This window comes from Sphaeramia orbicularis, chromosome 4 (assembly GCF_902148855.1).
Source record: "Sphaeramia orbicularis chromosome 4, fSphaOr1.1, whole genome shotgun sequence".
In the NCBI taxonomy this organism is placed as follows: domain Eukaryota; kingdom Metazoa; phylum Chordata; class Actinopteri; order Kurtiformes; family Apogonidae; genus Sphaeramia; species Sphaeramia orbicularis.
The window spans coordinates 2,636,955-2,651,630 of NC_043960.1; the positions used below are offsets into that span (position 1 = coordinate 2,636,955).

Genomic DNA, 14,676 nt, shown 5'->3' on the forward strand with positions numbered 1-14,676 from the left:
TTGAGCTCCTTGCACCCCCCCTCTCTTCCCTCATCCCACCTAATCCCGGCTAATGCCTTTCTTTCTATTGGCTAATGGTTCAGGGGAGCCTGGGTAAATGCTACTTAAATAGTCGTGGGTGAGAATATTTTTCAGAGAATTAGATCCGTGCCGTGACAAAGAGCTGCTGCTGTGTGAGGATACAAGGCCCCAACACTCCAGGAGGAAACACTGGACTAATGCACGGGGGACGCACCTGGATCTCCTGTTCCTGCTCCGGCTCTAGATCTGGATCTGGATCTCAGGTAAACAAGGAAGAAAACACGACAAGAAATATATGCGAAGAAGAACAATCTGCTGATCTAATGAGAATGTGTGAGAATGGAGGATTGGATTAATCTGACATTTCAGGTGAAATACTTCAAATTACGCAGGCGTAAAAAGAAGACCAAGTGCACACCCAGGTCCAAGTCCAAACGGACTTTAACGAGGCACTTCCCAAATGACTTTGTCACTCTATTTTACCTAAAAGAGATGGATGCATTAATTAAACAGACATTTCAATAATGATAATAATAATAATAATAATAATAATAATAATAATAATAATAATAATAATAATAATAATAATAATCTGTACAAGTCATCTCAGCTGCATTCATTTAATAGTATTTTTAAGTTTGTTTGTTTTTTACACCAAAACATCCATATTTCCTTCTTGTTTAACCAATTCAGAAAAGGATTTTTACAGTTTGTTCACAGATTTACAGGTACTGTGAGTCTAACAATGTTTAATGTTAAGTTTGAGGAATTCTATCACATATTTATCCATATTTTCTACTTGTTTAACCAGTTCAGTAAAGGATTTTTACTTCTTCTTCTTCTTCTTCTTCTTCTTCTTCTTCTTCTTCTTCTTCTTCTTCTTCTTCTTCTTCTTCTTCTTCTTCTTCTTTTTAAACAGATTGGCAGGTATTGTGAGTTAATAATGTTTAATGTTAAGTTTGAGGAATTCTATCACATTTTCTTAACCCATAAGAACCCAGTGTTACTTTAAAATTGTGTTTCCTCTACATTTTACCTTCCTTAAGTGATCTATCAGCATTTATTATGGTATTATCCTCTGTATTTAGTTTTTTTTTAGTGTAAATGAGTAATTTTCATATATTTAACTCAAAGGTCATGTTGATGTTCATTAAAGCTCAGAGTAAATTCAAAGGTTATTAAAGCAGAAACTGAAAAAAAAAAAACTAAAGAAAAAGTGACATTTTCCATAAATCTCTCATAAACTGAACATAACCCCAGTGTTTCCATCCACTGTCACTGATCCAACTCCATGGGTTTTACTGGTGAATCAATGTTGTAGAAGATGACGGTGTTTCCATGGTAACTACGGAGCCTCTGAACGTCCAAATGGGTCATATCTGATGACCATGAAAAGACGATAAACTGTATTTTACACCAATTATTTACATGGATTAATAGGATTAGTGGATCCACAGGTATTAAACAGTTTAGATCAGTAGCTGTTTGGGTTTTTATGGGTTAATAATAACATTTCTCTGTGTTTTCCTGTGAAATTGTTCTAATAAAAAGCAAATCTACCTCCTGGTCTTCATTTAATTAACTGGATTTACACATTTTAGCTGCTAATTACACTAATGTGGATCCTTTACTGGGTGTTTTTCTCTCCTATTAACCCATAAAGACCCAAACATCCACCATCTACTGATAGAAACTGTTTAATCCCCATTGATCCATTAATCCATGTAAATAATTGGTGTAAAATACAGTTTGTCATCTTTTCATGGTCATCAGATATGACCCATTTGGACGTTCAGAGGCTCTGTAGTTACCATGGAAACACCGTCATCTTCTACAACAGTGATTCACCAGTAAAACCCATGGAGTTGGATCAGTGACAGTGGATGGACACACTGGGGTTATGTTCAGTTCATGATATATGTGTTGAAAATGCCACTTTTTCTTCAGTTTTCTCTATTTTTCATATAATCCTCAACTTAATTCTGAGCTTTTATGAATATCCACATGATCAGTAAATTAAATGTTGGAAAGTACTGGATTTTGGCTGTAAAAAACAAACAAACAAACAAACAAACAAACAAACAAACAAACAAACAACAACAACAACAACAACAAATACAGAGGATAATATTACAATAAATGGTGATAAATCACTGAAGGAAGGTAAAATGTGGAGAAAAAAATTATTTGGGAATTGTCATAAAAGTAACACTGGGTCCTTATGGGTTAAGAAAATGTGATAAAATTCATCAAAATTAACATTAAACATTGACTCACAATACCTGTAAATCTGTTTTTTAAAAAAAGAAGAAGTAAAAATCCTTTATTGAATGGTTAAACAAATAGAAAATATGAATATTTTGTTGTAAAAAATATACTTAAAAGTACTATTAAATTAATGCAGCTGAGATGAGTTATACATACTACTATTATTATTATTATGATGATGATGATGATGATGATGATGATGATGATGTTATATATTACAATAAATGGTGATAAATATAACTAAATGTAGACATAAATTCATTTATAAATGCCACACATGTCCCTCTGGGTCCTTGTGGCTTCAACAGTTGTATTCTGGAACAGGTTTTCAGTTTGGACTGAACTTCATCCACAGACTGAGGATGAACTCGTTGAATTTCTGCGGTGCCTCCGGTGCAGCTGCCTTCCCCGTCCCCGGGCTCAACTCCATGCTGTTCGACCTCCACCACCAGATGGCGGAGCAGTACCATGTTTACCCCGCGGGCCCGGGCCCTGGCCCCGCCGCGCACACCCTGTCTGTGGCGGAGCGGCTGGCAGGTGGGTCCTGGTTCTGAGGGGTCAGAGGGGTCCCATCAGTCTGAGCCATACAGTCTTCTGTTTTTAACATTCAACTTCTTACAGTGAAAAAAAAAAAAAAAAAGATCCAACATGTGGGAAAGTTTTTTTTATGCTGAAAGTAATTTAATGCTGATCCTGATGGAATTTTACAGACACTATATGTAAATAACTTTAATGACATTAATACACATATATTTCCACATTTAATGACTTTTCAGATGCTTTATCTCAACAAGTACCTGCACTGTCATCGATAATGTTATAAATCAAACCAATTAGATAGATATTACTCCTCCTGAGACCCAGGAAAGGAAAAGTTTTGCCTTTTTTGTTTGTTTGTTTGCCTGTTTTTGTTTTTGTTTTTTTTACATTAAATGATTGTCCTGGAAACAACATGATGTAGCTTTTTTTCTTTTTTTTTTTCCAGATAGATTTTTTTTTTTTTTTTTTAATTATGGAATATCCTTTGCAGTGAACAGCATTTTTTATTTTTATTATTATTTAAAAAAAAAAAAAAAAAAAGTTTATAAATAAAGCAAAATGCATTGCTGGGTCACTGGAGGATATTGAACATGATGCTTTTATTTACATTATCATCTGTATTTTTAAGAATTCAGTGAAATTCTGAAATCAAGAGTTTGATGCAATGAAACATTTTCTCTTGCACATTACTTTTATTCTTTTTGTTGTAATAAATTACAAATCTACTTCCTGGTCATCATTGAATAGGTTTGATTTATACATTTTAGTTGCAAATTCTGAATTCAGAAGTTTGATGTAATGCAGTAACAGAGCATTTACTCTTGTATTTTACTTTTGTTTAATTTTATTGTACTGCATGAAAAAGAAAAAGTGTAAATAGAAATTAGAAATGTTACTTTGTGACCAATTTAATTACTACGAATAACCTAATAATAACTCTTATGGACATTTTTGCATATTTTCTTGTATTATTGTCGTAATAGATAACAAATCTACATCCTGGTCCTATTAAATGGGCTGTATTTGTAGATTTTAGCAGCAAATTCTGAATTCAGGAGTTTTATTTAATTGAGTGTTGGAGCTTTTACACTTGCATTAATTGTATTTTTTTAATGCCTCCAATAGATAGACTGTATATTTATCTGGTATGTGTGTTGTAATATTGTTTGTTTGTTTGTTTGTTTGTTTGTTTATTTAGAATATAACAATAAAACCAAACAACAAAAAGATTTAAATAAAAAGAAAGGATATGATAATATATACAGATAATACTAAGCTTCAAGTGTTATTTTGGTTAAAAAATAAAATAAAATAAGAACTTTGAAAGAGCTTTTTGCAGTTGAGTCTAAAATCTAAAGTAGTTTTGGCCAAAGTTCCTTCATATTCACATCAAAATCAGAACAGAAATATCTGTAAAGTCACAGCTGGATTTCTTGTTGAACTCGCTGGTTTGTTCTGTCGTCTTCATTTCCAGAGCTCATTCTAGAGGCTCGTTACGGGAACCAGCAGAAGCAGCGTCGCAGCCGGACGGCGTTCACCGTGTCCCAGCTGCAGGCGTTGGAGAAAGCCTTCCAGCAGACCCAGTACCCGGACGTGGGCATGAGGGAGAGGCTGGCGCTGTGCATCAACCTGCCCGAGGCTCGCATTCAGGTGGGATTATGGAGTTGTTTTACCTCAACTGAACCAAAGGTCAAAGGGCACAGGGTGTTGGACACTGTACACATATTAAAGCCCGTTGTTTTCATGATACTGGGCTCTTTAAAGACAACTGAAATGAACTCAAACTGCATCTTTGGATCCTTATAACATCCATTTAAGAGAGAAAAGTAAAGAAAAACTGGCTGACAACAAGAAATCTTATAATAAATGACTGTGACTCTGAAAAACATGATTTCACAATGATAAGACACCCCACTTTAGGGATTTATTGTGATGCTTGCGAACTATATAAAGTGCATTGAGATGATGTGTGGAATTCCACACCATAAAAATACAAATAAATTATAATAAATAGTAAAAGCACTAATAGATATGCTTACTAAACTGTATTTTTTAAACTTATAAACAGTCATTTCAACTTATTTATGTTCTCTTATCATAATATTCCCACTTTATTTTTTGCAATTATTTTAATTTTATGTATAATTCAGCATTTTCCTCTTTGTTGCTGTGTATCGTGCTGTTTACACCACATATCCCTATTTGCATTTGTTCTGTCTGTAGTATTTATTTATTTATTTTTCATTTTTGTTGCCATGTGCTGCAATATTTGTACATTTACTACTGCAATTCACAATTATGTCTATGTTTTTTGTGATTACAAAGTACTTTCATAGCTTTAGAGCTTTCTTGACAGACATCATTCCAATGTCTGTCAAAATGTAGGTGTAACGTTTTGATAAGACAACACATTTCAACCAGTCTGAAGTATATAGTATAGGTAGATTAAATGTCTTGAGTAGCTTTCTTCAAGCTACAGGGCTGCAACCTATGACTATTTTGATTGTTTATTGATCTATTGACTATATTTTCACTTTGTTTATTGCTTTTTTGGTCTATAAAATTTCAGAAAATGGTTAAAAACAGTTTCCCAAACCCCAAGATGATGTCTGTTTCAGTCCACAAGAGGAAAGATATTCAGTTACTGTAATAGAAGAGGAAAAACACCATAAAGTAAATATCAGTTATTGTAGTGAGTATTTGTCATCAAATTTAAACCAACTTAAAAGTGACTGAACTGAAGACTTTAACATGACTCCAATTACCACTAGATGATTATTATTCATTTCTTTTTACATTATTATTAATTCATTTTTACTCTTTATATTATTGAAAGAAATGATGTTTATAGACATTTAACCATCTTTTCTTACTTTTATGTCATTTTTATTTATTCCCTCTACTTCATGGAAGGAATCCAAATGACATTCTTTTATTTGGTTTAAATTACAGCCAGGTCAAGGTTAAGTCATTCTATAAGCCTTTCAGGTTTCTGACCTCACCTGCACATTTTTGTACCCTGTGTATTTATCTTATTTTATATTTGTATGTGCAAATAAATACATTTAAAAAATATAGATAAATAACCTATCACCTAACTGATAGGTTAATTGGTTAATCTAAATAGACCATAGGTGTGAATGTGAGAATGATTGTTTGTCTCTTTATGTTCAGTCTGTGATGAACTGGTGAAATGTCCAGGGTGAACCCCGCCTTCGCCTGTAAGTGGCTGGGATAGGCTCCAGGAGACCCCGTGACCCTAGTGAGGATAAAGCGGGTTCAGATAATGAATGAATGAATGAATGAATGAATTAATTAATTAATTAAATAATGCACCATGGGTTTGTGGATTGTGTAGTCAAAAACACAGTGTCCATACCATAGGTCAGGGGTGTCCAGTCCTGGTCCTCGAGGGCTGCTGTCCTGCATGTTTTGGATGTGTCCCTCTGCAAAACACACCTGGTTCACATGATAAGCCTATCATCCAGCTCTGCAGAAGACTGATAACGACTGTCAGGTGTGCTGGAAGAGGGAAACATCTGAAACATGCAGGATACCGGCCCTCGAGGACCAGGATTGGACACCCCTGCCATAGATGTATTTCAGCTGTTGTATTCTCAGGTTTTGCAGGCAAATAACAATTAAGGCCTATTTGGTGCCTCTCCTGCTCATCCTGACTGACTGACTGACTGACTGACTGACTGACTGACTGACTGGTAAAAAACCATAGGCCCGCCCAGGTGCATGCTGGTCTCCCTTGGTGCTGTCTGTTTTTGCCCAGGTGCCCACGGTCTAAACCAATAAGAAAAACAAAACAAAAATACTAAAGAATGAAAGCAATAATCATGAAAGTCAAAAAAAAAAAAATAGATTCCAAAGTATTAAACAAACAAAAAAGCAAACAATCAAAAATAAACTATTAACAAAAAATACTAAACTATTAAACAAAAAAGTGAATTAACTTTGAACAAAAAACTGAATGGACAAATAGCTCCTACAGGTATCAATAAAGTTGTTAATTAGCTTGATAGTCAACAACTAATCGATTAATCATTACAGCTCTGTCTGCACTTTATCACCCTATAAAACTTTTTCTCTACTTGTAAAGATTAATTTCAGTTTAAGGTCTCTGGTGATGGAAAGTTCAGGGTTTCCTATCTGCCATGTGACTGCCTCTAACGGCTGCTGTGTCTTATCTAGGTGTGGTTTAAGAACAGGAGGGCAAAGTTTCGTAAAGGCCAGAAGTGCTCCCCTCTGTCCGGAGACCAGGGTTTAGAGGAGGCGCCGCATCGCAGTAGTAAAGCGGGACAGGAGGAAGTCAAGACAGAAGACAAACGGGACGTCACCACATCCTGCAACGACAGCACCCTCGACCCTTCGCCTCCACCTCCTCATCTTCCTCCTCATCCTCATCCTCCTCTCACTACAGGGAAAAGCCAGAAGCTCACCCCCCCGACCCCTCATTCGGACTCTGAGGTCTCACAGTGCCGCCTCGGACTACACTCCCCGCCGCTTTTCCCCTTTGTGACGGGGGACAGCTTCACCCACCCGCCTCACCCACCTGTCGCCCTCCCCCCTGTGTTCTGGCCCTTCGTCCAACAGCACAGATCTGTCCTGGGGGTCCCTCCGTCATTAGTGACTAAAAACTGCAGCCTCTCCATTCAGACCGCCTCCTCCAATAAAGCAGTGCCTTTCCCTCACCTGGGACTATAACTGCAGACTGACACACCTGACAGATGGACCAAAACACTGGACACCTGAAAGGAAGAACACTTTCATACATAAAACTGACACCTGGAAACATCAAACATGCATCTGTGTTCACACAGTTTTATCAAATGCCTGGAATCTAAATCTGTACAGTCACTTTTTTTGATAAATATTTGTAGTAGACACATTTTCACTTATCTAGCCGATCTGCTTAATTTTTTCCATTATAGTTTTAAGCAGGTTCAGTCTTCAGCATTATAATCACTGTATAAGGTTTTACTACACTGTCAGTAACAATGACAGAGACATGTGTGACTGCAGCATAGTAATATGAAATAAAACCATTTGTTCCTCAGCATTTACTTTTTTAATCCTGGTTCTATGAAGTTTATATGATTGAAGTGTGTTTATTGTGGTTACAAAGTACTTCAACATCTTTCTAACTCATTCCACTGTCTATTAAGGTCATTGTTTGAATGTTTTTATAAGACAAAACATTTCAATCAATCTGCAGAATATAGTTAGATTAAATGTCTTGTCCATCTTATTTCAAGCTACAGCAAATTGGGCCGAAACTTTTCACATGTAATGCGTAAAAGACAGCACCATATAAACATAAAATAGACCAATATTTGAAAAAACATGACCAATAATATTATAGTAATGATTGAAACCATGAAACCAAAGTCAACTTTATAGTCTGTACATGTCTGAATACTAAAAAAGGGCAACATATAGTTTATCAAAACCATTATTTTCTGACAATTGAACAAACCAGCAATACTTTTTATTTACAGCAACATACGATGTAACAAATTATGTTTTTTTTGTTGGATTTCCAACTACCTGATTTCTAAGTTAGTTTTTTTTTTTTGATGGAAACAGATACTTTCCTTGAGAAAAAGTACTGATACAATACATGCAAAACTTAATTCCTGAATATAGTATTATGAACTATTACAAGTATGTAAAGTAAATGTCACTTTGCAGTACAATGGTTGGTGTTGGACTATTAGATATGATGCTTTTGATTCATTTTACTGCTGCAGGTGTTACAGTCTGAGCTCATTTGAACTATTTTATATACTAATGGTGATTTAATCTAAAGTAATGCATCATATTCTATCTGATCATCATATTTCTGCAGTCAAGTTACAGTTTTGTGACAGCCAGGTATTTAGAAAAAAAAACAAAAAAAACAAAAAACCACAACTTTTTATGAACTTAGAAAAGAGATCCAATGAATCCAAGAGGATTTTTTCAGGTTTGTTCAGCTTAAGAATGAGGAAAACCTAAAATCAAGCCCATAAAGGAACACTTCATCCTTACGTTGATAAATAATCGGAATAGTAAAAGATAATGCAGCTGTCAGACAAATCTAACCGAGTAAAAACACAATATTTGCCTCTTGTGGAAATATTATGTTGTGGAGCAGAAGTTCAAAAAGACCCCAAGACACATCACTGCTCCAATAATAATAACATTAATAAGTATTAGGCTATATGATGTTTACCAGGTTTTTGTTCGATTTTCTCAATATTTTGACAGGAATAGTTAATAATAATAATAAAAAAAGTATACATTTTTTTTAACCACAATGACCAGTTTATAGTCACTACGCACACGTCATGCTTTTTGCTATTCACTAAACGGCTGCGTCACTTTTTCGACGTAGCGCTGTGCTGAGAGCCAACGTGACGCTGTGCCTGGGTATCGGCAGCCGAGGGAGGCTTAAAGAGACAACAGTAAAATCATAGCAACTTGAGGACAAGAGAAATGAAAAAGATACGGGCGACGGAAGAACCATGAGATCGACTGCCTTCCGATAACTAACATTTAAAGGTAACAAGCTTCCTGTCGGCGGTAGAAATTCCTCCGCAGATGTTTTTAGAGGATATCCGTCTCCGTATGTTGTATTAACGCTCTTGCTAATGTTTCGTGTGCTAGCTTGCTAAGTGGCTAACTTGTAAGCTAAGCGGTAAGAGAGCCCAGGCTGCCGTTGGGTTGCAGTCGCTTGTTTAGGATTAAGGAGTTGCCCGGCAGTGGCCAGGATAATGGCTAACGTTTTAGCTGGAATTTGAAGCCAAAAGGATCCTCTCAGGTGAAACAATGAAGTCTTTGATCGTACCATTATTCCACTCGATGGCATTAGTTTCAGTGTCGCTGGGGATGTTGTTATTTGTCAGTTATTAAGCATTTAGTAAGTGCCCAGGTTAATGTAGCTTGGAGAATGTCAATCAATGAATATTTTATGCTCTGTCCTGCTTCGTATTGTTCAATTTGCACTAACGCTAATTCGCTAACAGTTGGCATTTGTTGTGAGCATATGGTACGATCTTGTTGATAGATTTTGCTAACGTTAAGTCATTAGCTGTTTTTTAATCAGGCATTGGGCCAGAAGAAACGGTGTTTTTTGGTAAGTGCTAGCTGTGTTAGCTCCATTTAGATGTGGGCTCTCTCAGCTTCGGCGCAGGATGGAACATCTATTTTACTCAAACTGAGGGTTGTCGCTGCGTTCATACAGAAGAGGAGGATGGATTAACCGAAATGCACTGACTGCGATTGAAATATACGAGGCTAACTGGATTTAACTGACGTCCAGATAGCTGAAGAGTATCTGGCCTTGTCTACCGAACCAGCTAACGTCAGTCTTCTGTTAGCGCTAGGTTTTCTGCAGACACGTATCGCCAGGCTTTCCTAATGTAAGAAACTGTTTTTGGATTCTCATCTCGTACCGAAACCCTCTACGAAGCATAGAAACGCGTACGTGGGATCACCCGAAACTAATGCTAAATGACAGCTGCCAAACACTAACGTTATTCATTAGCCAGCTAGCACTGGGAACGTTAAATGATAACGTAGGCTAGCATGGACTTAAAGGCAAGTAAACACATATTCCGTATCTTAACCGGCGGAAAATTGAAAAACCAAGTGTGGCACTGTTGGTTTTAGACAAATTGAGACTATTTGTTAGCAGTTGGATGAATACTAGAGCCATTTAATTGTTTAATGCCGCGTTACATTGAGCCAGCTAGCTGTATTGACTAACCCTGTAGCAGGCTGACATTTATAGCCTCAAACTCAAGATTTTCACCAGGGACATAACAGACATATTCATGAGTGTTTTAAGATCCGTTTTTCATGGTAAGTCTTCTCACATAGTATGCTTTTTACCACCTGACAGCTGACTTGATAAACAATCTCAACTTCCTGAATTGAGTAAGTCTAGACATCTTGCCATTGTTTGCAAAAGTTAACTGAGAAAGTACGTCATTTAGATCTGTGTTGTTTTCCACAAAGATCTACGACATTTCTTGGTTACAAACAGTATTGCATCCATTTTAAATGTATGTGCCAGGTTTTTTTTGGGTCACCTTGATGGTAGAAGTGCTTACCACAGTGCACTTCACCATTGCTGCAGTTGCTGTGATCATTTGACAGGCTCTATTAACTTTCATCCACCAGTTCATTGTACCTTTGAATCTCGTGACCAGGTAGGTTAGCAGCAGCTTCTTTCCTACTCAATGTACTGCCATGCTTCTTTCTGCAGGGGAAGAGATGACAGGAGAATAGCTGACAGCATACGTACTTCGAAACGTTTTCCTTTTTCTCCGGTGAGCTTATGGAGCAAATACATATATTGGCTTTATGGGCTATGTCATTGTTTATTTATACACCTCAGAATGATTTAGACTTCAGTAGGTAGTGGTATGTGAAAATAGCTTTTGTCCCCTCTTGTCAGTTTTGTATAAAATGGATTAATATTACATCACAGTAACATTTTATATGTTATTTATCAAATAAACAGTGCTTTTCTCAGTTTGTTCCATAAAACCTAGTAATAGTTTCCAGTTTCCTCCAGCTTGATCGTGTATTGTAGTCCTGTGATTGGTAGATACAGTTGAACTAGCTGTACACGAGATTGTGTCAAGTCCATCCAATGTTATGTCTCCTTATGATGCAGACTTTATGATGGGATGAGGCATTACAGTGGTCATTGATCCATGTAAGTGCCTTTCCATAGGAAAGAGTAGCTGCCCATAACAAGTGCTGCATTATACCTGCTCTCCTCCGCACCATTCATATCTTAGATCATGGATGTAGAGGGGTTACAGAAGCTATCTTGGGCAGCGATGTCTAAATGTGACTGTTTGCCAAAAGCTGGTCAAATATCGCCGCCAGTGAAAGTTAAAATTATGGTTGTTATCGACGTAGTTTGGGCGTTGCATTGTTTCCATAATGGTTTATGACTTATTCTGATATATTGATGCTTGTCACATCTCTGTTCCATTTGTATTTGCAGTATTGTGCATGATTCCTTTTGCCTGAACTTTTATGAAATGTATACACCTCCACAAGTAGGAGGACTGAAGCTGAAACTTTTTAGAAGATGATGAGCTCTATTGTATTTTCGGGTATCTAAAATCTGTAATTGCGATCTTCTTCAGTAAGTCTGTTTAAGGCTTTTAAAAATATGTTTAATTGTAAAATGGGCCTTTTCTTCTCCACCGTTCACTGTGGAATATTTCTGCTCTTATTGATTGCTTTATTGAATTTGTCTTGTGCCGGTCTGATGCGAGATCTCATTTCAGCTGTAGTAAAGAACAGCCACAGTAGGCATAATTTGATCTTCAACTAAAAGGTTTGAAATTTTTGCTCTGAAATTTTTAATCTTCTAATGGGCATGAAGTAATATAGCGACAGAACCCAATTGAGCTACTACTTTTTCCATTATTTTTGGCTCTCATTAATTTCTTCACAGATTTTGCCTGTTTGATATTTGACAGTTTCTTTCATTGCGCGTAGAGTGAGCCAGCCACTGGAGGATTAATCTCATTTACAAGGAGAGAACATAGTGAACATGTTTTTCATCTATTTTTTTGTGCCTGAAGATGCACAAATCATCCATGAAATTTGGACATGCAATTACATTGAGACTACAACCAACGCTATGTAACAATATGACGCTGGCTTTGAAAAAATGGACCTCATCAGAGGGGTTCAAAAGATCTTTCCCAGACACAGACATTTTGGATTGATAGGCTTAATACTGCTGTCTCTACAGATTTATTGTCTAGAGCATGCAACTCTACAGGTGTTTTTATTACTTGTGTGGTATTCCGACTTGTTATACTTGACAACCTATACTTGTTTCTCCATTTATAAACCAGAAGATGCACTTAATGTAATAGTTAATTATCTCACTATTCCCTGTGTAATTATCACTAAACCTAGTGAGCAGTAAATTGAGATTGTGGACACTGATTTTCATTCAGGGCATTATAGAGGGCTAAACAATCAGCTGAAACCGCATTATGGCCAAGTTTGTTATCCACATTGCTGGAGCACAACAACCATTATAAAGTATTGTAGTGCTACAGAGATGTCTTGGCTTACAAATCATAGTCGAACATACTTGTTTGGTACAGTTTCCAGCAAAGGTAACATTACCAAAATGAAATGCAACAGTAACTGTAATTATAATAATCACAATTGCTACTTGGTGCACATTTTTCAACCCAAACTCTACATAGTGGATAAATTCACACACTCAGATTGAATGATGTACAGGAAATATAGTCCACTATATATTGGATATGGAGATCAGACACATCCTCTGTGCTGTTGAATGCCGTTGATGCTTATAGACTGATTTCTCTGTGGTGCTTTTGCAGATATCCAGCCGCCATCTGGGTCTCCTGGTTACCTGCGTCTCTCCTGCGGACTCTGGGTTGCCTCCTCTGCCGTGGCCCTACAACATGGAGAGTGTCCACTGTGTCACTGAAGGCTGACCAGAGGGGAAGAGGCTCTCCAGGAGATGTTCCCAAGTGGCCTTGTGGACGCAGTAGCTGGGCTTCGGAGTGGCTTTTTATGACGAGTATTGTATATACATCTGTGGTCGCATCCTAGCACAACCTGCCTATTCTTCAGGCGGGGACATGGAAGACTAGGTCCGGCGCTGGAGAAACCCACTTGACTGGAGCCTCTCTGACAAACAAGGAAGAAGACAAAAAGGGAAGCACTCAGCAGAAGAACCTGCCTGATAGACACAGCAGGCACTTCAGCTGTAGTTTCAGCTCATTTAAAGTGTCTTCCGAGTCATTGCCCATTTTCAGCAACACCTTTCTCCTGAAAGATTTGCCTCCCTCCCCCCTTACTAAAGCATACTCTGCTGGCGTTATTGGAGTTTCTATGGTTTGCATGGCTGGAGAATAACCGTGGAGAGGCCAGGGTATCACAAGCTTATGGATTTTGACAAGAGAGGGGGAAAGGGAGAAGCAGAGGAAGGGAAAAAGATGTCTAAGACGGCAGGCAGCAGGACTGGACATGGGGGCCGGAGTTCAGGGACCAATTCTGGAGTTCTTATGGTTGGCCCAAACTTTCGTGTTGGTAAAAAAATCGGCTGTGGGAACTTTGGAGAGCTGCGGCTGGGAAAAAATCTCTATACTAACGAATATGTGGCCATCAAATTGGTAAGTATTGTCTCTCCCCTGAGATTGCAGGGGTGGTGTAAAAACATCTTGCAACACCTGCTCACAAAGCACCAGGAATAGTTCTAATCTGCCTGCATCACTACTTGGTTTAAATGATGTTAGTGCGCTTTTTGTTTTGCATAGGAAATGTGGTAATTTTATGGCAATGTGTAAGTCACTGTTTGACCTCAGAAAAGGCAGACACAGGATGTAACCTCTACCCCACTCCTTCTCAAACATGGTACTATTTGCTGTTAATGAGTGAACCGTGCTCTTCTTATCTTTATCAAACAGGGAAAGAAGAATATGACTGATATTAGTCTAATCTAATCTTAACTATAATCCAGTCTTGTTTGAAGAAGAAAAAAATGTACTAAAATACATCTGATGCAGCATAATTTTCTACATTTTGAAGACTCAGGTAAAATGTTTTGTAATTTACTTGAAGGTGTTCTGGAGTGAGCTTTATGTTGTTAAAAGTAGGTGCAATTCTTTGTGAAAAACAAACAAAAAAAAAAACCACATTTTCAAACTTCCTATACACCTATTCTACATTTTCCTCAGGAGACTAATATTGTGTGGAATCTCTCCCTCCCAATAACCTCACTCTAGGCCTTATGAGCAATCAATAATTTACTGAGTCTTTTTGTTTTGTGTCAGCATG

At 37.3% G+C, this 14,676-nt stretch overlaps 2 protein-coding genes across 6 annotated transcripts in view; both read left to right on the plus strand.

Annotated features, from left to right (window-relative positions):
- The first annotated feature begins 249 nt into the window (after positions 1-249).
- On the plus strand, positions 250-7,894 carry dmbx2 (diencephalon/mesencephalon homeobox 2). The gene is made up of 4 exons (XM_030132589.1): positions 250-284; positions 2,645-2,826; positions 4,304-4,479; positions 7,030-7,894. The coding sequence occupies exons 2-4, from the start codon at positions 2,652-2,654 to the stop codon at positions 7,540-7,542; spliced, it is 864 nt and encodes a 287-aa protein (XP_029988449.1). The 5' UTR covers positions 250-284; positions 2,645-2,651; the 3' UTR covers positions 7,543-7,894.
- A 1,340-nt stretch (positions 7,895-9,234) lies between these two features.
- Positions 9,235-14,676, plus strand: part of csnk1g2b (casein kinase 1, gamma 2b) — a 51,812-nt gene continuing 46,370 nt past the window's right edge. For 4 of the 5 annotated variants that reach the window (XM_030131902.1, XM_030131905.1, XM_030131904.1 and 1 more), the window contains exons 1-2: positions 9,235-9,381; positions 13,215-14,012. In XM_030131902.1, the coding sequence (XP_029987762.1) occupies positions 13,785-14,012 (228 nt within the window). In that variant the 5' untranslated portion in view covers positions 9,235-9,381; positions 13,215-13,784. Of the gene's footprint in view, positions 9,382-9,513; positions 9,641-13,214; positions 14,013-14,676 lie in introns of those variants that run through there. The other variant, XM_030131903.1, reaches the window with a different exon arrangement.